General features: G+C 40.6%; 1 protein-coding gene across 1 annotated transcript in view; it reads right to left on the reverse strand.

Moving 5' to 3' along the window:
• Positions 1–710: 710 nt before the first annotated feature.
• Positions 711–26,506, reverse strand: part of Dpys (dihydropyrimidinase) — a 73,051-nt gene continuing 47,255 nt past the window's right edge. The window contains exons 8-10 of the mRNA XM_076835406.2: positions 13,033–13,240; positions 2,410–2,523; positions 711–1,053 (exon numbers count right to left, since the gene is read on the reverse strand). Coding sequence (XP_076691521.2) covers positions 2,419–2,523; positions 13,033–13,240 — 313 coding nt within the window. The 3' untranslated portion in view covers positions 711–1,053; positions 2,410–2,418. The remainder of the gene's footprint in view (positions 1,054–2,409; positions 2,524–13,032; positions 13,241–26,506) is intronic.

The raw sequence follows: 26,506 nt of genomic DNA on the forward strand, positions 1-26,506 counted from the left end.
TCAGTGATTCTATTGTAGAATTTCCTTTGCCAAAGTGGAGAAGAAAAATAACCAATATTTTAAGGTTATTTTTTAACCTGAGGAAAAAAAAGAGCTTTAGTTTGGACCTAAAGATTTCTCTTCGGGTGTAGCTCTTCAACTTTTTTTTATCTATGCGCTCAAAACAAATGGCAGGTGAGTACAATTTCCCACTACCCTTGGTTAAACCCACATGTGCAAATACCCACCCCTGATTTAAGTGTATATGTTAGGGAAGACCACAAGAACTGCCTAATTACCCTGAGTTTACTCCATGTTTTAAACATCCCTCTTGACCTAGTTACCCAGGAGAAGCAGCTCTGATTCTCTGCAAACGCAGAGGGATCTCAGTACAGACCAGAAGTACAGGGGAGGAAGGTGTCAACCCAGCATCTCTCAGCCTTGCTGATTCCATTGAATCCTTCAAATCCTCAACTCATCAGTGTGATTGGATAACTGCCTTGGATTCACCCTAAGGTTGAGCACCTGATATGATTACATACACTCTGTCAAGGACCTGATTGTTGGGAGTTGCTGAAGCAGAATGCACACTGGAAATCACACTCTTGAGTCAAAACCACCCCCACAGTCCCTGTTCCACTTGTTAGAAGGAGACACACATAATTCAGATAACAGAATATCAAATGAAGATCTCAACATTTATTAATTCCAATAAAATGTAAAATCACAGTGCAATTTAAAAACAAATGTAGCCACTAAAAAGAAAAAAAATCTGTTAAACAAGAAAGTGATATTTTCAAATTCAAAGAAATCTAGTGCAAATAAAAATCTTAAAGCATCATCAATGAATTTTCAGACAGACTTTCCAACACAATAATATTCATTTATATCTTCAATCTTAGGCAACAATGGCATAGTAAGGAAGACAGCAATTGCTGTTGAAAGAAAATCAAAGAGGCCTAGAGAGATTATTTTTCCTAAAGGATCTTGGGGAGTTGAAATAAGGCCTGGGTCTCCACGGGCTGACAACGTGTGGCTGTGAGGGGAGCATAGCATCCTTTCCTCTGATTTTACCTTTGAAGAGAATAAAAGCAACTCAGTGTAGCATTCTCCCCCACAAAGACAGGCAGAATTCAAGATAACCCCCAGAAACACTCTAATCAAAGTAAACACTAAGCCCGTTCCTACAAATGCAGTTCATAGCATGTGATAGTTTTCAGTAGCATTTCCATCCCTTGCTAATCATCTTCTGAATCTTTAATACAATCTTATTGAATTGGAAGAATAATTTCAGTAATGTGGAAACAATAAAAACACTGAAACTTGGGGCTAGAAAACGTTCAAGATTGACAACATGCACAGCATGTGGGACAGAGGGCTTGGTTATTCAAGGATTCATCATTCACATCCCTGCAGTCATGGGGGTTTTGTAGGGAAGCACAGGCTGCCAAAATATGACTATGTGCAATGCCTGAGCACATAAAAAACCAGACCTTTGTCAAGCAGAGCCCCTGATTAGCACAAACCTCTGGCCCTATCCATCAGGTCAACCCTAGGTTAAAGTCTCTTGCAGATTGGTACATGTTGAAGTATCTGAAAACATATCATGAAATAAATTTTAAAAAGTTTTAGAACCTAGTGAAATTACAAAACTGGAAAAATTCATTTATTTCATGAAGTCAGTAAAAGTGATGGTAGAGAGATAGTAAAATCACAGTAAGGCCACTGTTGTTAAATAGGGATATGGCAGAACAGGATTGGAGAACAATTAAAGAGAAAAACGTTGACACGGATGGTGATCACAGGTGCTCCAAAACAGAAACATATGTGTGTCAAAAAGAATGAGGGGCACCTGATGAAGCATTCAAACATCTTTTCAAAAATGATCATGTCTATATTCCAAAAATTAAGCATGGAAAAAAGTGCATCAAATACTATCAAATAATTTTTCTGAAAATTACATTCCTGAAAGCAACATTCATTTTTTCATGCATTCTAAATTCTAGAACCCAATGGAATTTACCATACAAAGATTCATTGTTCCATATAAAGTTCTGATTGGTTTATAAATTTTGACCATGAAATGATACTCCTTGTTGTAAGTAGTGCAGTAACAGGGCCCTCTGCATGCTTCCCACCCACTGCTTCTTACTTGTGGTAGATTCTCTGGGGATCTATGGAATGTTCCTTGCCATTACCCTCAAGACCTTCTTTAATCCCAAAGGCTCATCTCACTGTTCTACACCAACAGGACTCTTATCAGTCTCTTCTTAGCTTAACTGTCCTTGCATTTTGCATCACTTTGAAGTCTTTGACCTTGGACTCTTCAAAGGCTTGTGAAGGGAGAGAGGCTAATTTCACATGCTGACATTTATTTGCTGATTGTCACACAGGAATACTTTCTCCGCCCGCCCACTCTCCATTACTCACAGCACCAAATCAGGGGTGGTCCTGCATCCTGGTCCCTACTGTGGAGTCTTTGGGTTTCAATTTGCTGACCTCTCCCTTATAGGGTACACGCTCCACAGGCACAGGTGTGCAAGTCTGAAAGAGAACATATTTCATTTCCCTCTTTTGGTTTATTGACTTCAAAGTTACAGACAGGCTTCCTTTGTGAATTGTGAGAGCAAAACAGAATCTTGTGAACTTATCAGGTACCAGCCTCTTGCCCTCTCCTGGGATTTCCTAGGATCCTTGGGTCTCTGGATTGTTCTTTCTTTGTCAGTGTTAATCTGTATCAGAGGAAGGCTCAGGGAATGTGCCATCTGGGCTTCTGCCACAGCTTCACCGTGTCCAAGTCCCATCTCCTATAGTCCTTCCCGAGATTCCACCTTTTCTTCTGGTTTCATCCTAGCCATCTGTGTTGTCCCTCTCCTAGGACTGAGCATTTTGATCAATCACAGCAACTTGCTTGTGTGTGTTTCCTTTTCCTGTCTGCCTCTGTGTATAACAGGCTTTCTGCAGGATCTCACCTCTTTGGTGGCCAATGACACAGCAGAACCCTCAGTAGAGTTCAGCTGGAGTTAATTTAGTGCTTGAACACAGTTTCAAAATCTGGACTTTATAAACAAAGGAATTCAGGAGAAGTAACTAAATCATGCTATTTGTAAACATGTGCACAACTTCTCTGACAAGTCAAGAGGCAGGGAGCGTCAGTGATTAATGGCACCGGCTCTGGGACCAGATTGCCTGGGCAGTTACTCAGCATGGTGCTCCAGGTCCTGTAGCTGTAAAATGGGGCTAAAAACAGCACCTGCATTATAGGGTTGTTGTGAGAATTAAAATGTTGATAAGATTAAATATAAAAGAAATATTTGGAATAATGCCTGACACAGAATAAGCTTTGGACCCGGAATGTTCCCCAAGGGTCATGTGTTGAAGGCCTGGTCTCCAAAGCAGCAATGTTCAAAGGTGGGGCTTTTAGAAAGTGATTGGACCATGAGGGCTTGGCCTCATCAATAGACTAATCTATTGATAGATTCATAATTTGAATGTACTATTGGGAGGTGGTGCAAAGGGTAGGAGTTGGGACCTAGGCAAAGGCAGTAGGTCCTTGATGGTATGCCTTTAGGGACATATCATGTCCCCAGTCCGTCTCCTGCCCCCCTGCTATCTCTCTGCTTCCCAGCTTCCATAAGGTGAGCAGCTTTGCTCCACTATGTCCTTCCACCATGATGTTCTGCCTCATCACAGAAACTGCCCAGAAACAATGGAGCCAGCTGACCATGGCTCTGAAACCATGAGCCAAAATGAATCTTCCCTCCTGTAAGTTGTTTTTCTCATGTATTTTGTCTCAGTGATAGAAAGCTGACCGACACAAAGCTCTTAATAAATAATCACACACACACACACACACACACACACACACACACAAACACAATAAATCATTCTGGGTCTCATTTTGATCATCGAAACCAATATACTGAAGTAATCAATAATGTGGGCTTTGGAATAAGACAGATCTAAGTTTGAATTCTCCCTTTGCTATTAATTCATTGTAGGGAACTCATAAGTTATTTAATGCCTCTGAATTTACACCCTCATTCACAAAATTTGGTAAATAAAACTCATCCTTTAGATACTTGAGAATTTCCAGAGACCAAGCATTTTCTTCATTCAACAGATAATTACTGAGTGCCCACAGCCTCACCTATTTTTCTACAGAGAATACTACAAAGAGCAAGGTGGAGTCAGCTCCCACAGCCCTGGAACTTGCAGCACACACTGAGCACCAGGACAAGCCTTGGTCCCCCTACTGTGTCTGCCCCGATGTTGGCTGGACCTCCATTTTGGCTCATTATCCACTCAACCATTGGCTTCATCTCAATCCTGTCGGTACCTCAAGGTGCCTGAAAATAAAGTGCCAGCTTCCCATTTCTGCCACCTAGTCCCGGACATTGGGGTCACTGAGAGCCAAGGCACATCTGAAACCTTAAACTTACCTAACCCCCCACCACTCTCTTTCTCTTTGCCTAGTGCTTCGTTCTCTCCTGCCTTTACTTCCTAAGCTACACTTCATGGTATATCCCTTCAACCTAGGGTGACCATAGAATTTATCATCCAAAGAAGGACTGAGAGTGGAAAGGCTACCTAACATCATTAACAAGCATGATCCAGGACCATGCCAGGAAACCAAGATTTCTTTCCACCTTCTTTCAACACCCTCTTGCCTACTACCTAGAGGGTCTTGCCTTTCTCTCTTCCTCTTGGTATTCACAATTGATACCCATGGTTTATCATTTCAGTCGTCAGACTTTCTGCATGGTGTACCCCTGGGGAAACTGACATAACTGGGCAGATATTTGTGCCACCTACTCTGTGCTGTGGGTCCCTCCTCAACTCCCGCTCCGTCTCCCTCTTTGTACAGCAGCTCCTGAAGCTCTCCTACTTGAAGTTTTCAGTTGCTTCTTTTCTGTTTGTCTTGGGCTCACTGGGATTGGACTGTGACACCATTGGTTCAGGTGGAGCCATCTAGTGTAGGCCTGTCCTCATTTAGGGGCAGGTCTGTTCTATAATCTGGTCAGTCCCTTAGAGGATTGTTTTCCCTGACCTTAAATCTGCAAGCCCCAGGATAGTGCATGTCCCTAACCAGGCAAATCAGAATCCTTCCTAAAATCTTTGTGTCAGGGCCAGGGCTTGGCATGGGCTGGGATGCCCACTATCCTTGTTACTTAAGTATCTCTGACTTTGCTTTTATACCTCAGCCCAGGTAGTCATCATACTAGTAAGCCCTCTCTGTCACATCCACTAGCTTGCATATACAGTTTTCTATAATGATTTATTTACCTTTCTGTCTCCCCCAGTAGACAGGGGGCCAATGTATTGCTCTATTCTTCCATAATATGTCCCCAGTAAATATGGGTGGAAGGGTTTTTGGAGGGGACGATGGTGGAACCAGTGTTCAATGCTCAGTTAAGCTTTCTTTCTTCTGTGCCTGAGGAGTCCTGGCCTGGGCTGGCTCAGTTTCCCTCTCACTCCTTTGTTGTGCTTCACTGTGTACCTGCTTTCTAGGCTTTATTCTCTTGCTGGCCAGAAAAGCCTTCTGTGGAAAGGTCTCAGGTCACTTGGTTTTCTAAGAACTGCTTTTTGGCTGCTCAGTCACTGCTCTGATAATGCCATCAAGCAGCATGCAGCCTGGCTGGTCCCCAGTCACACTGATCATCATATGTCTGTGACCTGGTTGATCTTATCTGCATAGTTTCACTGTTCATCTGCTTCTGAGGCTCCAGGTGGGAACAGTCATCCTTCCAGAATGACCTTAAGGTGTGACCATGCCTGCCTGTGCCTGCTGCCACCTCAGAAACAAACCAATCTTCTCTCAGTAGTCTTTTGTTGTTCCACATTTCAAAATGTTTCACTTTAATAGTTATTTTTTCATCTATTAAAAAAGACAATTTAGGTTCCATTCTTATGCTCCAAGCAACTTCAACTTTTACTAAATTTTCTTCTCCTTACGGGTGGGCTGCATAGGCCCTGTACTGACGAGACGTGCATTTTATTCCTCTCTGCACCGTCTCTTGCCTTAGGCATGGCACTCTCTATATATTTTAGAACCTCAATAGATATCCACTGTGACAAAATGGAAAAGTGGTGGCAGTCACTCTGCAGAATCTTAAACCATCACTACCGTTGTTCCGAAGCTCAGTTGCACATTTGTTTTCTAGGTAGACCTTACCCACCACTCTTAGAAAAGCTAGTCTTATTACTTCTGTCTAGTGACAATGGCAACTTCTGTCTACTGACAGTGGCGACTCTCTATCTGAAGTGTGAAGTACCTGGCTTGATATGGACCCTGGTCTATGGTGGAACCAGTGTTCAATGCTCAGAAACTGTACTAGTGATGGGGTTAAAAATAAAATGGGTTTCTTTTCCTGGTATCTCAGATGAGTAGAGTGGTCATGTATACTTCAGCCCCATTCCTCCAGCTGAAAGCACAGGTAATACTTAGAGGACTTTTATGCAGCATAAAATACTCAAGAGAGATCAGAACGAAGAATTTGAGTGGTATGGGTTGAACAAAGGAAGCAGGCTTCTTCTCTTGCCTTCTGAGTCTCCCTGTTTTCCTGATGATCTTTCTGACTCTCTGGGCAGCTATCTCAGGCTCCTTTTCTGATTTCTTTTCTCCTCAATCTCTGAAGGTTGGTGGACCGAGATCTCTATCTTAAGCCTCCTTTTGTCTCTATCTAGCACAGCCTCCTTGATGGCTCCAGACTTGTGGTTTTAAATCTATGTGCCATGACTCCCAAATTTATGTCCAGCCTTGATCTCTCCTCATGTTCAGATTCCTCTATTCAAGTGGCCAACTGACTACAGCAAAAAAGTGTAAAAGTGTGTCAAGCTGAACTAGGATTTAAGCACAAGGAACCCAGAGCTGGAACAAGTAGAAGATAAACCCTTTGGGATTGGGGCTGCTGTCTGATTGATGCTGGTATCACTAGCCCCCAGATGGTGCCTGGTGCTGGATGAATGTTTGTTAAACGAAGTGAGACTGCTTGAATGTAGGACTCCTCAGAACTTTTCATTTACTGCTGGACAACAGAATCACTGGAAGGTAACATTACTGACAATTATTTGGCAACTTGTGCAAGGAGCATCTCAAGACACTAAAATGTCCTGAGAACATACATTTGAGGATAATCTGAGTTGCATCATTTTCCCCAATACATGCTGGTCAAGATTAGATCAGTGGCAACAATGGTTTCCATCTTGATGGTCTTACAATCAAGTAAAATGGCTCAAAGGTACAGCCCTGGGAGGGGCTATTCTGGGGGATACAGAGCACAGATGCACCTCCCTGGACAGGATGCTGGTGAGTCACTTTAACAGAGAGTTCAATTTGAGTTCATAAGATTTAATGACGATTGTCACTGTGACAAGTTAATAGAAAGACAAAAATGAGAATTATATCATATGCGGTACTGTGAATAAACATTAATTGCAATCATCATTATATTTGCATAATTGCAGAAATGTTTTTTGGTTAGCTGATCAGGGGAAGAGGAAGCTCTAAACTGATAAAGATTTTAACTATATGGTTTGCCAGGAATGGAGTGCCGGGATGTTAGATTTTCTGAAACCAGAGAGATCAGTAAAGAATAGTTCTCAGGCCCCAAGACAGTTACGGATGCAATGCTGCCCAGAGAGGTTAAGATACAAAAATATTACATAAAGACAAAAGAAGTTCCAAATACCAAACAGCAGACACTGGCTCAACATCAAACAGCTCAAATGAACACTGAGTCCCTGAGAATGACCTGGTGAATTTAGAGAACTGTGGTATACACTGAACTGAGCTATCTAGGGCTCTGTGCACCAGTAGAACTTGAGTAGGCTCCATAGAGATGATCTATAACAATAGAAATGTGTGCATTTTGCTAATGTTTTAGCATCCACTGACTGTCTCCATGTAATCCTTAAAATACCCTGGGAGCTCTTTCTCAAGGACAACGCAACAAAGCTGGGCCCTCTTACTTTGGGGTTGGTTGCTCTGTTAAGTTTTCCAGCTGAAGGGCAAATTATCCTTTTGTGCAGTGGGGAGAATGGGGGACCCTATGTTGAGGGTGGGAGATGGGTGGCTATTCATTTGAGTAGGGATTCAACTTCATGATTAATGTGCTGTAGTGCTAGACATTGAAGGGACTGGCTTAGACCTGAGCCTCCAACCCAGCTGAGTGACCTCCATGAGCCTCAAAAGCTTAATCTATAAGATAGAACAACTGCTATTCCCAGGTTGTTGTGAGAATTAACTTATACTGACACTTAATTGATGATCAACAAATATTTACCGAATGAATGTTTAATGATTAGATTAAAGCATGAAAAGAGTTATAGGCTGAGTGTCCCACATCAAAATGCTTGGGCCCAGAAGTGGTTTGGAGTTTGGAGTTTTGGGGTTTTTTGTTTGTTTTTTTGACTTTGGAATGTTTGCAAAAACTTTACTCAACGGTTGAGTACTCCTTGTCTGAAAATCTGAGATGCTTCAATGCATTTGTCAATTTTCTAAAGTTTTAGATTTTGGAGTATTTGAGTTTTTTAGATTTTTAGGTTAGGGATGCTCAACATGTATTTAGAAAGTGTCCTATGATACAGTAGTGTGCTGGTAAATATGAACAACCAGTAGACTCTTCTTTTTATCACCATCCTTAAAATCCTATTTGTAGCACTTGCCTATTTCTGTGGTGTAAATACTCCTACCATGTTTGATTTCAAGCTACCACAGTGACTCCCTGAATGAGGGCTTGGGCAGAGGTGAATTCAAGTGTCTTTTGTGAGCCAAAAGGAGCCAGATCTAGCATATGTATTGCCTTTTATTATTATTATCTATCAATCTGAGAAAATTGGGTCTATACGGCAGTTGATGACATATCTTAAATTACTTTCTCTGAGCTACTTACCTTGAGAAAGACATTGACAAACTATTATTTCAGAAATGGAAAATACCCATTTCAAGGACCAAGTCAGTCATCCACTCAATTTTATCTTATCTAGAAAGGCAAATTACGCTTATCGTTGCAAAGATACAACCCAGTTTAAAAGCTTTGGCAGCAGTATTCTGAAACCATATATCACTCTGAGAAGCTATTCCTGTTTCTCTCTAAAATGCAGCATGCCTTGTATTTTACAGAAAAGGACAAAATTGCTTATTACTGAAAAGGAGAAAAAAGACGACTTAATGGATAACTTAAAGAAAGTCCATCTTTTCAAATTTTGATGAAAATTATAACACTAAATACACAATGCTTTCAGAAAGATAATATGTTCGAATTTAAAGAGCTATATGCTCTTGGTAAAGAATCAACTGTACATAATTTTGTTCTTTCAGGAAATCTCTTGGAATATCTAAGTTGTTGTTACTTATTTTTCTCCCTTTTCTTTCTCTTCCCTACAACGCTGCTCCTTAAGTGACTTCTTATATAATATTGAAATGTTTTATTGTGTTATATTTATAAAGTCTGATGTCTTGTCTTTTGATTTAAAAATTTTCCCTTATGGATTAGCTAAGTTTTAAAATAAATAATAATTCCCCAAAGCTGATGAATCAAGGAAAAATGTCTCTTCCTTCCTTGGAAATGCCTCACAACATTCAAAAATAGTGAAAGTGGCAAAGTGGAATGATGGTAAGTTTTACTCAGAAATACAATTGTGGACAAAAATCAAGCTTACAGATAACCCCATTTTGGGGGATGTGCAGGAGGCAATCTCTGGGTTAATTTATTTAAAGTTCCTTCTATGTCCTCTGAAGCTATTGCCTTTGTTCCTCTTAGTGTTTTGTTTATTAATTTGTCAAGATCTACTCTGTACCAAGCATCAGCATGGAAATGATAAGAAGCTGTGGGTGGGGTGGGGGTGGGGGGGTGTAACAGGCAAGCAGGAGAAATCTTATGGTCCATTCCTGCTTGCCTTCAAATTCTTATCCTTTACTCACAAAGAAATATGAGTATTTTAATTTTATTTATTTAAGTTATTTATCTAGATACTGGGGATTGAAACCAGGGCTTTGTGCATGCTAACAAACATTCTATCTCTGGGCTGGGGGTGTAGCCCAAGAAATCTGAGTATTTAAAATGAAAAACAAAGAGCTCTGATAACCTCGTGTGAATTTAAAATCTAGAGTTGTGACAAATCGTTTTCTTTACTTTAGTGTAATATTTTTACTCTATAATCATCTTCACTAAACTGGAAAGGGGTCGGAAATGCCATCACATAATTCCCAAACTGAATTTTATTTTACTCATTTTGGCATTTTTTTCCCCCAACATCTTTTAAATCATGCATTCCTTCATGGTTTGGGGTTAATGATAATTTTTTCTCTTTTCTTATCTCTACAGAGATCCTGTGGTAGAGTGAAAATATCACAGATCCTGGCTCTTAAGTTGACTTATTTCTTAACTCAGGGGAAGTTGTTTAATTTTGCTGAGGCTCAGTTTTCTCTTCTGTAAATTGAGAATGATAATATCCTTCATGTGGATGTCCACATTAAGTAAAATAATGACTACAAATCACCTAATGCAGTTCTTGGTAGATAGTAAGTTCTCAGAACAACATGTGATAACAATGAAAATTATCATCTATTGTTACTCTCAAAATAACAATGCTCTTAATGCCTAAGAGGCGGATATCAGAAGAAAATATTAAAAAACTAAAATAATTCATATAATTGGTAGTCAACACATAAAATATGAAGTGGACATTAATTCTGCCAACAAAACAGAAAGCAATTTGAAAAGGAGAACTGTTGAAACCAGTCATCTGGTGACCTCTTCTGCCCAAACCATTTTCGCTATCCCGGGAAGAACTTGTCTCAAGTTAGTCATTTAAATACAATCTATCAGGGAGTCCCTGTTTGTCTAGTGTCCCTGCTGGTGACCAACCAGAACTGACCACCAGGAGCAGCCCTACTTCACATCCATTTCAAATGTCATATTATCACCTGGTTCTATTGATTCTACCTTCTTGTGATTTCCAAAGTCTACCCTTCCAGGCCTCTACCGAGTTACTGCTACAGACCCATGAATAAACTAGCTGCCCTCATGGCTGCAACTAAGACTCTTTTGCAAATTAATACTGAGCCATTTATCTCTCAGTACCTCATTGAACTCAATTTTTATATTTTACAATATAATTGATTGCTTAGGTATGCAATTTCTAAAGATGAATAACCAGGGTTTATGTCCTGCCCTGTCAAGTACCTGATGTGTGACATGAACAAGTTTCTTAATTTCTTGAGGTTTCAGTTTTCTAATCTTTAAAATGAGAGAAATAATATCTCATTCCTTCACAGGGCTTTCACAGTAACAGAGCCCTTAGAAGAATGCCTTAAATCCAAGAAGCAGCCATTAAGCTTTAGTACTGCTGTTCTTTACCACACAAATGTTCAAAAACACCTGGGACTCTTACAGTTACCACCCACCTGTCACCCGTCAGTGTCAACACTTTAAATTAACCCCAGAGCAAAATGAACTGTAATCTTAAACTATCTGTTTTGACTGAAATACGATATATAAAGAATTGTGGTATTCCTGTGAATTTAAAGCATTCTAGAGCAATGGTTTACCTTAGGAAGTATTTTTTAAATGCAGGAATCTTGGGTAATGCATTCTGAGAATTCACAAGTTAAAAAAAATTGCACAAGACATTAGAGGAGAAATCAAAGAGACTAAAAGATCTAAGTGACATGAATCAAAGAACAGATGGAGAACTTTGGAAAAGAAAACCTACATTTGAAAACTGGAAAGAAGAGAAATAAGTTTTAGAATAAATCCACAGGTCACAAAGTCTACATGCCAGGCAGGGAACATGAGCAAAGCCTTCTGGGAGAAAACCAGAACATTCTCAGGGCCCGGCCATTCAGCTCTAACCTGTGACATATGAGATTAAGGGTACAGGGTGGCTCCACCCCCACCTCCAAACCCAGAAATGGATTTTTGGATTTTAAATATTCAAATACATTACAAATATTTAGTATAGTAAAACTTAAAAATTTTTAAGACTCTGTACACACTAAAAAAAAAAAAATGAAAAGCCAAGATAAATAATAATAATAATAAAACAAGTATCTCTTATAATGTAGCATTATTATAAACTTTGGGCCTTTGCTATAGATTAAGAAACAGAACTAGCATTTATTGACCTCCTACTATGTGCCTTAAGTGGATATGCCTTACATTAAAAAAAAAAATCTTATCTGAGTCTGATTAATCTTATCCACACTGGTTCCACCATCGTCACAATTTGTTAGGGAGAAATGTTATTTTCATTTTCCAGATAAGGGATCTGACCCCAAGGATGATAAGGAAACTTGCTCTTGGCCTCACAGCTAGGAAATGGGAAGGGAAGATGGAATTCATATTTATATCTACCTACCTACTCCATTATTCTGATGGTCACGAGAATGTGACTTGCAAATCCTCAACTAAAGGGATAGCAATTCCTCAAGGGGCCACTGCTCTGCACTGAATGTCATCAGAGTCTGCGCTGTGACCACACCTCCCACGGCTGTCCCAGGCAATGACTGGGTGCTACGTATCACCGTGGGGCAGGAGGCTCAGCTCAAGGACTGCCAGGGGGCCCCTCTCAACCCTTCCTAGATGGTGAGGTGGTCTGGATGCTTCCACTCGGTTTCTTTTCTTCTTTCCTGTCTGGGGTCACACCTGAGTTACATTCTGGGGCATGTCTTTCCAGTTCCTGCCCATTTTCTTTCCCAGGTGTTTCCTGAAATACCCCCTCACACCTTTATCCATCTGAATGTCTGTTTCTTGGAGGATCCTGATTAAATTGCCCAATTGAGATTGCCTGGGAAAAAAACCAAAAAAACAAAAATCCAACCTTGTCCATCAGAAAGTCCTGAATCGACACACTAGTCTGCCAAGGAAAATGCATCCATCCAAAGATTCTTTGAAAATTGGCATTTGTCGGTAATCTCTCATATAAATAAACCCAAATATCCAGGGAATATGTTAGAGCAGTGTGATGTGACAACGCCACCATCACCACAAACCACACCCAGAGCAGGTAACAGTCCAGCCCAGGCCTGACCCACTGTGCAGGACTCACCTGGTCTCGTTGCTGGATTCGTTGGTAAACATACTCAGCGAAAGGTTTGCGTGGAATGAACTTCCCTTCTCCTGCTGTGACATCGAGAACTCCAGCTTCGTACACCACTTTGCCCCTTGAAATGGTCACCAGGGGGACCCCGTGGCAAACCATGCCCTCAAAGATGTTGAAGTCAACAGCCTGGTGATGAGTCTTAGCTGAGATTGTCCTGTGTTCATTAAAAAAAAAAAAATACTCCAGATCATCATCAGCTCATTTGATGAATATAAAATACAAAAGAAGAATGACCTAGGAGAAAATTTAGCAACTCTATTAAGCCATAGCTTCATCACTGTTAGCAAGTGACTTTAAGAATAGAACATAGCATTAACATTTCATTTCAAAGTAATTACATTTTCTGAGAGAAAAAACTAAGAGATTGCTCTTTAAGTTGATCCATGAGAATGGGGTGGATGGGAAAAGAATCTTGTCTTTCCTGTATAGATTTAAAAATTATTTTTCATATGTTAAAGAATCTCTCTCTCTCTCTCTCTCTCTCTCTCTCTCTCTCTCTCTCTCTCTCCCTCTCTCCATACTAGGGATTGAACCCAGTGGTGCTTTTACAGTGAGCCATATCCCCAGCCCTTTAAAAAATATATTTTATTTAGACACAGGGTCTCACTGAGTTGCTGAAGCTAGCTTTGAACTTGTGATCCTCCTGCCCTAGCCCCCTGAGTTGCTGGGATTACAGGCATGCCTGGCTTCATTTTTTAATTCTAAGACATTCTAAATACAGATGAGCCTGATGAACACACTGATCTGATCAGTACCTTGCTGTCTGCAGATGCAGCTGAGGTTCCTCCACCCCCACCCCCTCCGTAAGTCCGATTCATACCCCTCTCTTCCCAGAGGAAGAAACATACCCTGATTTTCCCTCGTCTGTGGCAAAATTGGAAATTTGAGGATGACAGGGTTTAGAATATAATTACATGTTTTAGAATATAATCTCAGCATATTCTGTGTCATGTCTGTATATTCATCTTCATTCTCAGTATCTTATTGGCAGATAAAATTGTATTATTTACTGTAGACAAAATGATATTTTGAAGTATGTCAGCATTGTAGAATTACTTAGTCTGGCTAATTAACAAATGAGTTAACCTCATATAGTTATCATTGTTGTGGTAAGAATGCTTTATGTCCATTATCTTGTCTTTTTCAATTATACATTATAGTCACCATGTTGTAAAATAGAGCACTGGAATTTATTCTTTCTGTCTGAAATTTTATACCTCCCCAACTTCTCTGGCCCCGAATAACCACCATTCTACTCTCTACTTCTATGAGATCAACTTATTTATTCCATATGTAAGATCATGTACGATTTGTCTTTCTGTGCCTGGCTTATTTCACTTCACGTATTATCTTCCAGGTTCCCAGAAATAATAAGAATGCCTTTTTCTGAATAGTATTCCACTGTGCACATGGGAGTGCAGATGTCTCTTGGATATGCTGATTTTATTTCCTTTGGATATAGATCATGGTGAGATTGCTTTATCTCAGTAGCTTATGAACAGTTTTCAGTCTTAAAAGTATGACTGATGACTTCCAAGCTGGGGTATTTGGAAATGCTGGATACCTCCTTTCTTTAAATCTCATTAAATAGAAAAGGGGCGGGGGGAAATCTGGCAACAGTGAAAAGTATGAGCAGAATCTGAATTCTGGTAGAATTTCTACAATCCCTCTTGAGAATAGATTAAAGAGAATTACTCTGTTAAAATCCTCAAGGCTGAGCCTGAGGCAGAGCAGCCCTAAGTGCTCCCAACCCTGACCAGGGAGGGCTGAGAACCTCTTGCTGACAAGTGCTGCACACCTTGAAATGGACAGGACTACACTGGCTTGGTCCAACTGCCTGCTTTGTTTCCAACCTTAATGTGGAATGCCCTCCACAACCCACTCACGCGAGCATGCTCCTCCCTTGAGTCTCTCATTCAGTCAATGACACTGCCATCTGTCTTTTCTTGACGCTCAAGCCATCATCAAGCTTGTTGTTCCTACATCTCCCCAAATAATCCACTGTGCCTGCATAATGCCATGTCACCACTGCTTCTCTTTGGATCTCCCTGGCCACTCTTCCTAGCCTCCTAGTTTCCTCTTTTACCCCTCTGCCTTCTCTACAAAGCTGCTCCAACAATCTTTTAAAAATGAAAGTCAGATCATGTCACTTTCCTGCTTGAAACACTCAATGGCTCCAATTTGTCCCTGAGAGCCAAATAACTATTTTAGAAAGTGTGGATGAAAATAATACAAAGAATCTGCTCCCAGTGAGAAATATCTACCACAGAAAGGAAAAAGAGGCGCTTCTAGTATGTCAAGGAGAGAATTCATAACATCTTATTTTGTCCTTATAACACCTCTTCAAGTACAGAGTAGCTTCCACATTTTGTGGGTATATAAGCTGAGATTCAGAGGTTAGATAATATCCAAGGAAATTTGACTAGTTTGATGAAATTGCGATTTTCACCAATAAATTTTTGAATTTGTAATAAAATAACTTTCTGGTGTATGGTTCTATGAATGTTGACATATAACCAATAGACTTGTGTTAAATCACGTTAGAACACATAACACTTTCATCAACACCCCCCCACCACACACACACTCGTATACACACATTCCTACCATCCTTCTATAGCACATCATCCCCAACCTTTAACTCCCTGCAACCAGTGATGTGTTCTCCATGACTGCATATAAATAAAATCAGAGTATGCAACCTTTTGAGACTGACTTCTTTCATTCCACATAATTCCTTTGAGATTCATCCATACTGCTGAGTGTTTCAACAGTGTTTTCTTTGGTTGTTGAGTAGTATGTTTTGTATAGCCTCACAACTCTGTGTTATCATTCACCCACTAAAGGACTTGGATTGTTTCCAGATTTTAACTGGAAATATGAATAGAGCTGTTGTAAACATCCAGGTAGGTGCTTTCTATAAAGACTTGTCTGGTGTAAATACCCAGGAGTAAATTTTCTAGGTCATATGTTAAGCACTGGCTGCAACAAAGAGCTTCTGACTTTTGGAACTAACTTACCCATATAATGAAAAGTTTAAAAGACCACTGATCAGTAGGAAGGCAGGGAGCAAAAATACAATCAAAGCTTTGAATACTGAGCAGGAGAGAAGGGTATTATCATTCAAATATAAGTCACCAAAGTAGGGTAATGAAAATGTTTAGAGATACTTAGAATGAGTTATGATGAATTGTGAGTTGGTGATAAAAGATGAAAAGATGCAAACTCAAATGCATCAATAAATTGAGGAAACAATAGAGAGGGGATTCAGACCTTCAGGTTAAAGTGACTTTTTATGGCCACCACTATCTCTCTGCCCTCCTACACTTCATAGTTACAGCAGCAGGAACTCTGGGGCTTGCACCGTAGAATGATACATAGAAATGTGTGGACTAATGCATTAGTTAGGCTGCTATATGAAGAAAATAAAATGAATTAAAAATTCAAGCTGAAATAGTTATTTGAAGTATAATAATAGGGTAGAAAACCTAAAGTTTGGAGTTTCTGAAACTAAGAAAAATAATCTAACAAGAAAAAAAACTGGATATACAAAGATTGCCATTACAATATTGCCTAAACTACTGGAAAACTGAAGAATAACAAATTTCCAGTGACTACTATAAATGGAATATTAGGAATTTGTGAAAGACTAGTTTTAAGAATACTTTTATAGAAGCAAAAATGTCCAATAACCTCCTAATAGCATATAGTAAAAACAGGCCACAGAAAACATGCATACCACAAGTATAAGGAAAATACTCCTGTGGACAGATCCCAGAGGAAATATACAAAGTCTTTTGTGGACTGGGAAAAATGAATATAAAGGAATCAAAGTCTCTTTAGAGGTATTGTTCTACTGTTTCTATGGCTTAAGTTACCATGTTAGGATGAAGTTGATGCAGCAAAATATCCAATTAGATTTCTCTGCCTGCCTCACGCCAAATAAAGGTCATTACTTTGACTAACTCAGCCTTGGGGTTAGCAAGAGGAAGAGAACAATTAGACAACATCTTAGAGGTTCTTTATATTGAGGCATTATGTAAATGAAGTCAAATTAACACCAAATGTAAATTCTAGGCATTATCACCAGCAGCAAAAAGAATGTGCCTCCACTTTCACAGTGGAAGGTGTCTGACAGGGTGTCATTTGTCACCCAACTTTTCCTTCCAGCCAAAGCTGGATTTCTCCTGTTCAGAGGCACCGTCACACTGCTGAGTTTTTGCACGTGCAGTTCTTTACCCTGGATGCCCTCCTCACTTTTGCTCCTCTCCCTTCCCTAAAACTCTGCTCTAGAACCTATGTCCTCATCACAAAGCAGTGATGGTGATGGACATGCCCAGGACCCTGACTTAATCATTACACAGTGTGTACACATCAATACATCACAATGTACCCTGTGAATATGTGTAATTATTATGAGTGAATGATTAAAAAAAAAAATCTGGTTCCCAGAAGCCAACCCTGATGAACCACGGTGAAACTGAACATTTTTTCCTTTGCAGTTTAGCATTATCCAAGAAGTTTTATTGTTTTGGGGGGAATTTTGTTGTTTGGTTGGTTTTTGGGTTTTGGTGCTGGGAATGGAACTCAGGACCTCACACACACCATACAAATGCTCTATCACTGAGCTCCACCCCTGCCCCAGTCCAAGTGTATTATAATGATCTCTTGAACAGGCTCATTTTTCTTATTTGGTGCACATTTAAAAGAGAAACCAATATAGCAGCACAATTCACAATAGCTAAATTGTGGAGACAAACTAGATGTCCTTCAGTGGATGAATGAATATAAAAAAAAAACAACAAATGTGGCATTTATTACACAATGGAATATTACTCAGCAATAAAAAAGAATAAGATCATGATATGTTTCAGGGAAATGGATGGCATTAAAGAAGATTATGCTAAGTGAAGTTAGCCAATCCCCAAAAAACAAATACCCAATGTCTTCTCTGATATAAGGGGGGTAACTCAAAATGGGGTTGGGAGGGAGAGCAAGGGAGGAAGATTACCTCTAGATAGGGAATAGGGGTGGGAGGGAAAAGGGAGGAGAAAGGAAATAGCATGGATGGTGGAAGGAGACCCTCAACATTATATAAAATATATGTATAAAAAAATAAAAATAAAAAATTGATAAATGCTAAAAATAAATAAAAATACAAGAGAAACCAGGTAGTTTGATCCTCAGCACATAGTAAGTGTTTTATAAATATGAAGTGATCAAATAAAAGGATTTTATGATTGTCCTTCTATTTGGTCAAGTTGATTTCATTTCCTGCCTCCACTGTCCTCTGGGACATGACTGAGTTTTGCAAAAGAACACTACATTAAATGGGAGGTAAGTATCCAGGATATAAGTTCTATTGGGAACCTAACATTTCTGAGGCTGTATAAGTTAATTAGTAATAAAGAAATAAGTAAAATTTTATAATTATCATTCTTAGTTGTATCTTATCAATTTATACAAACACTTGTTCATCAATACCTAGCAATACTTGGAAGTGTATAATAATAAGCATAATAAGTATACAGTTAGATTTTATTCTCCCATTTACCCAATGATAATGCTGACTGGAACTGTTTAAGAATTTGCCCAAGTTCAATAGCCAGTGAATCTCTGAAAGGTCAGGACTCCTTTCAACATTTTAAGAATATTGCTATCTGTGATCCTGTTGTAAAAAAGGTTTTTAAAAAACTTGTGATACATTCAATATTTAATTGGTAGATCGTTTTCAACATAAAATATGTTGGATATCATCATGTGATTCATGAAATTATTGCAAAGCATTATTTAAAATTTGAGCATTCATAATGCAGTATGAGAGAGGTGATCCGTTAATGGAAAGAACAAAGTTCAAAGTCACACAGCTTTGTAAGAACATCTGTCCTTCCTTTGATGGTACTTTCCCTGGGGAACTGTCCCCAAGGCAGAAGCCAGGAACATAACTTCACAGATTCCCAGGCATGAGACCAGAGCTTCTCCAAAATGGTGCCCATTTGTGTGGTGAGTTGCTGACTCAAGAATCAGGTGCCACAGGAATCCATGTTGGTGAGGGTGAGAGAGATAACCCCTGTGATGAGTGACAGCTGTGACAAGGCTCTAGCAGTAGATCTAGGTCCTGAGCAGGGAGGCCATTGCCGGTGTGTGTGTCCAGTGGCAGCAGCAGTGTTCTCTGCTGCCCCTTTCATCCTGGGTCATTGGTCCTAGCTGCATGACCTCTCAGCGAGGTCCTCCGGCCTGCCTGGAGATTCTGTGAGCCCCTGAGTATCTTTTGATATTTTGTTTACCCATCTAGAGTGGATTTCTGTCTACTACAACTAAGAATCCTGCCCGATACATCTTTTCCCCTTGACTTTCACACAAATATCTTTTTATGATCGTCTCAAAGGATAAATCTGAGGCCTTTCTTGAATGTGAAGTGTGAGCCTGACCACCCTCCAGGCATCATCCCTGAAGAGGCTCTGCACAAAGGTGAGTGCTGACCACTGCCTCTTGATTCCTGTCTGCAGCGCATGGGAACAGACCCATCCTTTTCCAAACTTTCCCTGTATCACTATAAAGAAACATCCTCCAGGTGTTTGAAGTTCTCAAAGGGGCTCTCTCTAATGTAATCCAGGTTCAAGTGTGAAGGCCAAGGTCAGGCACATATAACCTCCTCTGCAGAGCTGCTGGGCCTCATGTCATGTGATGAGTGGACTGTGCTTTGAATGGTGAGACCACCTCGGATGAAGACAAGCCCACACACGGGAGACTGAGCTGCAGGGATGACTCATCTTTGCCACAAGGTTCAGTAGCACTGGGGATGACTGGAGCAGCTGTCATATGAGTAGCATGTTGGAGCTCTTGAGCAGGCCACACGCACCCTCCCGTCCTAGGGCATGCAGGTTAGCAGGCACCACATCCTCGGCACCCATTCTCCCTTCCTCTGGTCTCAGCACCACAATTTTCCTTTAAGAAACTTCTTTCCTCCTTTGGAGATAATCTGACAGGAGGACTCCATGTCCTCTTGCTCCCTAACAAAGAGATAGGCAACTGTGTGCTCGTCCCAGGAATCAGAATCTTCAGCAGAGTGACAGAGAGAACTGAAAGCAACCCTGGATGCAGAGCAGACTTCCCAGGGTTCTCTTGGGCTCCAGCCTTCCAAAGCAGAGCAGTGATCGCCTTTGGTCTCTGAGCCTTCCCCCAGACTATGTTTTTACCTAGGTGAGTACATGTTAGTTATTATGGTTTGTAGTCAAATTCTGGGCTGATGGAGACTTTGTCCTTTGAATATAATTCCCTTAATGAAGAGCCCATGTATACCCATGTTTATTGTGGCACTATTCACAAGTTTCAATATAGAGAGCCATCCCAGGTGCCCATCAACAGATGAATAAAGAAAATGTTACACACATACCCTCAAAGGAGTATTATTTAACCATAAAAAAGAAGGAAGTATTGTTATTTGGAGCAAAATGGATGGTGGAACTAGAGGACATTGTGTCAAGTGAAACAAGCCAAACACAGAAAGACAAGTACCACACGTTCTGTCTCATATGTGGAAGCTACAATCTGTTGACCTGAAGGTAGAGTAGTGATGACTAGAGATTGAGACAGGTATGAGGTGGGGTGGGAAAAGGGAGGTTGGATTTGATCAGTGCCCACCGTATACATGAGTGGAAACATCACACTGAACCCCATTAAGAGGTACCATTAACGTGTTAATTAAAAGATAAAGAGCCCATGGGTATCTCTGAGAGAGGGTCCCAAAAGCCTGTGATTGTAAAAGAGGCCAGAGGATCTTTTCAACAAATCTGCCAGCAGGATAGATGCAAATGTGGAATGATGCTCTGATTCCATTTGTAAGCAAACATGAAGAAGAACTGCAAGATTCATTATCAAATATTTTTCGGTTCTAACAATATGCAAATCAGTTGAGGAGAGAGGCATTTGTGAGAAATGCCTTCTCTCTCATCACTGACTGGATAGCTAGGATGCTGGCCTGCCCCCCATGGTGACAGGGAGAACACAGAGTGGTAAGAGCCATTCTGTGCAGTAAATGAAGCTGGGGTCCCTGGACCATCCACTCCCCATTAGCAGATTCACAGGAAGCCTGTCCTCCATGGTCACTCTGCCCCAGGGAAAAGCCGCTCTTTGTTAAGCTCACTGTGAGTCTGTATCAGGCACGTCACAGGCACGTCTCACTGCAGAGGGGTGTCACGGTTGTCTTACTGAGTCCCAATTATAGCCTACACACATCTCCAACGCTGATGCTGACAGGGAAGCAGAGTCCCCAAAGATAACATTAAGCTATTTTCCAACTTAGTCAATAGCTTTGATACCACTCACGTCAGAACTGCAGGAAAACATTTTGTCCCTTTGCAAATAGCTTTCTATCAAAGAGCCATGTGTGCTTATAGATGAGAAAATCACTGAAACTCAGCCAGAAGGAGACTGCAACTCCATCCATGTGCATTCAGAGAGAGGGCTGTGGAGGGGAGGAGAATTTCTTCGAGCAATGTGGGTCTTCCTGACCCCAGAGAAGTGACTTGTCTAGGTATTTGTTGTATTCTTTCCAACTCAGGTTTTTTTTTTTTTTTTAATGTCCCAGTTGCCATGAGAATCAAAATGAAAAAAAGAAAAAAAAGTTAATAGAATCATCTCAGGGCTATTAGTAGCATCTTTATTTACCTCATTTCTCTATATTAGGTTATGGATGCCTGCACATTCAACAGGAAAGCAATAGTTAATTCTTAAATCTCAACTTTATATGAGGTAGGCATGATTATTATTCCTATGTGATCAAGGAGGATAATGAGATACAAAAAGATTAACAACTCATTTATGGTATATGCTGAGGTCTGAATGTGAGTTATGATTCCACCTGAGTCTTTTGCTTTGGTACTACCACTAGACAATACTGTCTTTTTAAAGCTTAATGGAGGGCCACCGGAAGAGCACCCAGTTAATGAAAACATTCTTTATACCCAGAAAACAAACAGGAGGCAACTTGATCTTCTATTCCCTGGTGTTTCTTGGTCAGTTTTTTGTTTTGCAGCAAAGCATTGAAGATGCTATTAAAAAAAAAAATTCCTTAAACTGAAATTGACCAGTCATTCTCAATATGATCTCACTAGGAGATATTTTTTGTGATGTGTGTTCCAACTGTCTATTTCAAACTACCTCTTCTGTCGATTTCTTGGACGTGACAAGTTATATAAATGCAGAGCACAGCAGCCACATCTCTGGAAATGCTAACTGGTGCTACTTCAAGTACACTGTCATTATTAAGCAAAGTTGCTGCTTACTGCACCCATCAATCTTCCTCCCTCTATTCAGACTTCTACACTCGCCTCCTATGGAAGAGAAAATGGGAATTGCTTCAGCCATGTTATTAAATCTAAATTGAACAATAACTTGGAACTCTATTGGTGCTCAGTGGATGACAAAACATTTAATGTAGGTTCATAAAAATGCTGCCCAAACATTGACTAAAAGGAATAAAGTGATCATGTAACCTGGCTACTTTGTCCTTGGAGCTGTGTGATGTAGGTCATGGGATGGTGGTGTAGGTCAAGGTTAGATAAACTGGATTTAGACACCAGAGGTGACCTTGGGGTAGGTACCATGTCCTTCATCTATGTGCCTCACAAAGGACTGGCAAATAGAAGGTATTTTATATACATATTTGTTCATCTGAAAATAGCTTATTAGCAAATTTCTGGATTATTACTGAACATAAATATTGCATGTTCTATACATGAGTTTTCAGAAAGTGGGGAACTAAAAATAATTTAGTGTCTTGAATGAACAGGAATTGAATGTGAATCAGCTAAGCTAGGATGATACTAGGAGGTATGTCCTGTGAATACTAAGCAGGTAGGTGATCACAGGTAAGGAATGATTATTGGCTTTTGGAAAGCTAAGCTATGGGCCTGGCATATGAGTAAGAGTTCAATATAACTTTCTGGGGTGGTGAGTGGGCTTGATCTTATAATTTTATTATAAATTTATATATAAATCTTATAAATTTATTATAAGATGATGTTGCTTGACAGACTCTATGGATACTAGTCAAGCAGAAAATGATGTTGATTTTCTGCATAGGAATATGTTAGGTAAAATCTACCCAATACCCTTTCTGAAAATACTGAATGCTCCAGGTACTTTATTATGTTCAGTTCTAACTCCATGTTTTAGGAAGGAAGAGGAGTAATGGAATATGAGGAGGGAAGAGAGGCAGCTCTCAACTAAAGGGATGTGAAAGAGAAGCTAGATGGCAGAAAGGTCTGAGGGCTTCTAAACTTTACTCTTTTAAACATTTTTTTTTTAAAGGAAGAAGATGACCTATTTTCCCTGCATCCCTACTGAAATAAAGAGAGTTGGTAAGCATAATCGCTGGCAGACGAGATGTAGTCTGACACTGGAAAATAACTTCTTGACAATCTGGGAGTGTGATATGACAGTGAAAGGAGAGGGAAAGTATGTGGCCAGGCCAGACAACCATGAAATCCAGGAAGCTGAAGGACTGTGTGACATCCAGGGATGGGCTGCTGTGCCCCTGCAAGACTCAGACAGCTTCTCGCCCTGGGGCCCTGAGAATTGAGACTGGCTACTAGCATTCCTGAGAAGGCGACAAGGCAAGTGGAACCCTGCATGACTCCACTTCCAAGTCACAAGTGAAGGGACACACAGAAACTCACCAAACTCACAGAAAGTCACCCAAAACATTTTCCTGTAATAACTGTAAAAATATTTATGGGTTCTCTGTGCTAGGCATTTAAAGCATTACCTTATTTAATTCCCCTAGTATGCACATATCAATATTATTATTAATATTATTATTATTATTATCCCTATTTTATGGATGAGAAAGCCAAGGCTGGAAGACGTTAAATTGTGTAGGACATAACTAGCACATGGCAAAGCTAGACCTTAAACTTGGGTCTGTGAAAAAGACTTCCCTTTAATGACAAAAAGAGCTGTTTTAACCTCGATACAGGGTCTGTACCAGCACTATGGTTGTACATTCCTGCCATGGCTAGGAAGTCTCACCTAATGCTGACTGCTAAAAAACCATCTGTCAAGCTGGGCATGGTGGTGCCTGCCTGTAATTCCAGCTATTTGGGAGGCTGAAGCAGGAGGATCATAAGTTTGATGCTAGCCTGAGCATCAAAAATAAAATTTTTTAAAAAATAAAATTTTTAAACATCTGGGATATAGCTCAGTGATAAAGTGCCCCTGGGTTCAATACCCAGGGCTGGTGGGGATTGGTGAGGGAAAAGAGCTATCAGTCAGTTTTAAATTGATAGAGCCACTTAGGATCTAAGTGTCTAAATGGAATTTCTTTAGACTCTTCTACACTTGAAAACTGTGCTATGGAAAAACACAAAGAACTATCAAGGCCCAAGGTCTTCCTCATTGTCTTGGTGTGAGCTGGATCTCAGGATGTCTGTCCATCAGAGGAGCTGACCTTGGAGGTTTAATGAGATTAATCTGCAATCTTCAAATCTCTAAAACAGGGGTTGGCACTATTGCCCTCAACCCACAGTACAAATCCAGCCCACAACCTGATTTTTTTATATAGAGTTTTACTGGCACACAGTCACCCTCGTTCACTCACCTATTGTCCACGGCAGCCTTTGCACTAGAACTTTGGCCTGGAGTCATCAACAGAGATCCTATGGGCCACAAAGCCTAAAAATGTACTGTCTACCCCTTTGCAAAAAGAGTTTGCTTTTCTTTTGCTCCAAGTGTCTCCCAGTGGCAAAGACAGAAAAAAACAAAACAACAACACAAGGCTCTTGGGGGAGTAGTTGTAAGACCTAAAACCTGACATGTGAGAAAGCCCCAATGAAGAAAACTCATCAGGTAAGGACAGAAAGGGAGAGAGAAAAGGGCGGGGACAGAGAAAAGCAAATAAAGAATTAAAAGAGCAGAAAGGAAGGCAAAAACACAATGTGACCAAAAAGTTGTGGGGATGTGTTTTGGTCAGCTTTTTTGTTACTGGGACCAAAAGACCTGGTAAGAACAGTTTTTAGAAGAGGAAAGTTTATTTGGTGCTCACAGTTCCGGAGGTCTCAGTCCACAGATGGCTGACTCCACTGCTCTGGGCCCAAAATGAGGCAAAACATCATAGCAGAAGGGAGAAAGCAGCTCAGGACAAGAAAGTCAGGAAACAGAGAACTCTGCTCATCAAGGATGAAATATAAGACCCAAAGGCACACCCCAGTGACCCATCTCCTCCAGCTACATCCTACCTGCCTGTAGTGACCACCCAGTTAATCTCTTCAATTGGATAATTTCACCTGTGAACTTCCTTGCATACATATCTAAACCATAACAGGGAAGGACACACGGTGGCTGTGCCAACAAGTTCAAGGCAAGGAAGAGGCACCTGATGTATTCTGAGTACATTCATGAACATTGCCTCATTTAATCTCTCAACAACACATATTGCTCTTTCCATTTAATCAATGAGGAAATGGAGCTCATAGAGGTTGAGTAACTTTCTGGGAGTCACCTGGTGTGTAAGTGGTAGGGACAGAAATCAAATACAAGTACACTGGCCCTTCCTCTCCCTTGCCACTGCACCCCTTCTCAGGGATGAAAGTGCTACGTTTTCACTTATTGCAAAGATCACCAGAGCACTTGGGATTTTTATAGTAATTATCTGCTTTCCACGCAGGTGAGAACCCGATGACAGCTAATCATCTCCCACAGCCGCAGCATACTCCAGCATGTCATCGACCCTCCTAAAATAGAGCATCATTCTGGAGCCTCTGTCAGAGACAGGAGCACAGCCTTAGAGTACCAATTAGAAATAAAGTCGTATGGCTTGAGCTTAGCCCAACCCAAAAGACATGTGCTTCTAGGGAGCAGGATGAGGTGTCAGTTCACAGGACACCGGAGCTAATGTGGTCACTGTGGTCACCCCAAGTAGGTGCAAGGCTCAGAGTCCCAGGTGGTGATGCTGAAAAGGTGCAGAAATGCAAACTGTGAACCTGACTCAGCTTCTCCACCAAGGATGCCTCTGGGCAAACTCCTGGCTGAGGCAGAAAGGGAGAGCCATCCTGGAGAGTCTGACAAACTATCTGCCACCATCAGACACCAGAGAGCCACTAACTTGAGCAGACAGGTAATAACAGCTGAGTTTATGGGATGCTTAAAATGCAGGACTCTATTGCAAAGAATTCCTTTATCTCAAGTCCCTGACTCCACAGAGCAGCCTTTAATTTGGGTATTAGAATCATTCCCATTTCACAAATGAGGACATTAAAGCAAATCAAGGGAGAGCAGCTCAGCTGAGTTACAGCGCAGTAGGTGGAGGGTTGATTACAAACCCACGTGGACTGGATCCAGACACCACGCCTTAACCCCTGTGCTACAGCAGCCCTTCCCTCCTGCCCTTTTGGGAAGCCATAAAGCTCTGCAGCCCTGC

The sequence above is a fragment of the Callospermophilus lateralis genome, chromosome 16 (genome assembly GCF_048772815.1).
Source record: "Callospermophilus lateralis isolate mCalLat2 chromosome 16, mCalLat2.hap1, whole genome shotgun sequence".
Lineage (NCBI taxonomy): Eukaryota > Metazoa > Chordata > Mammalia > Rodentia > Sciuridae > Callospermophilus > Callospermophilus lateralis.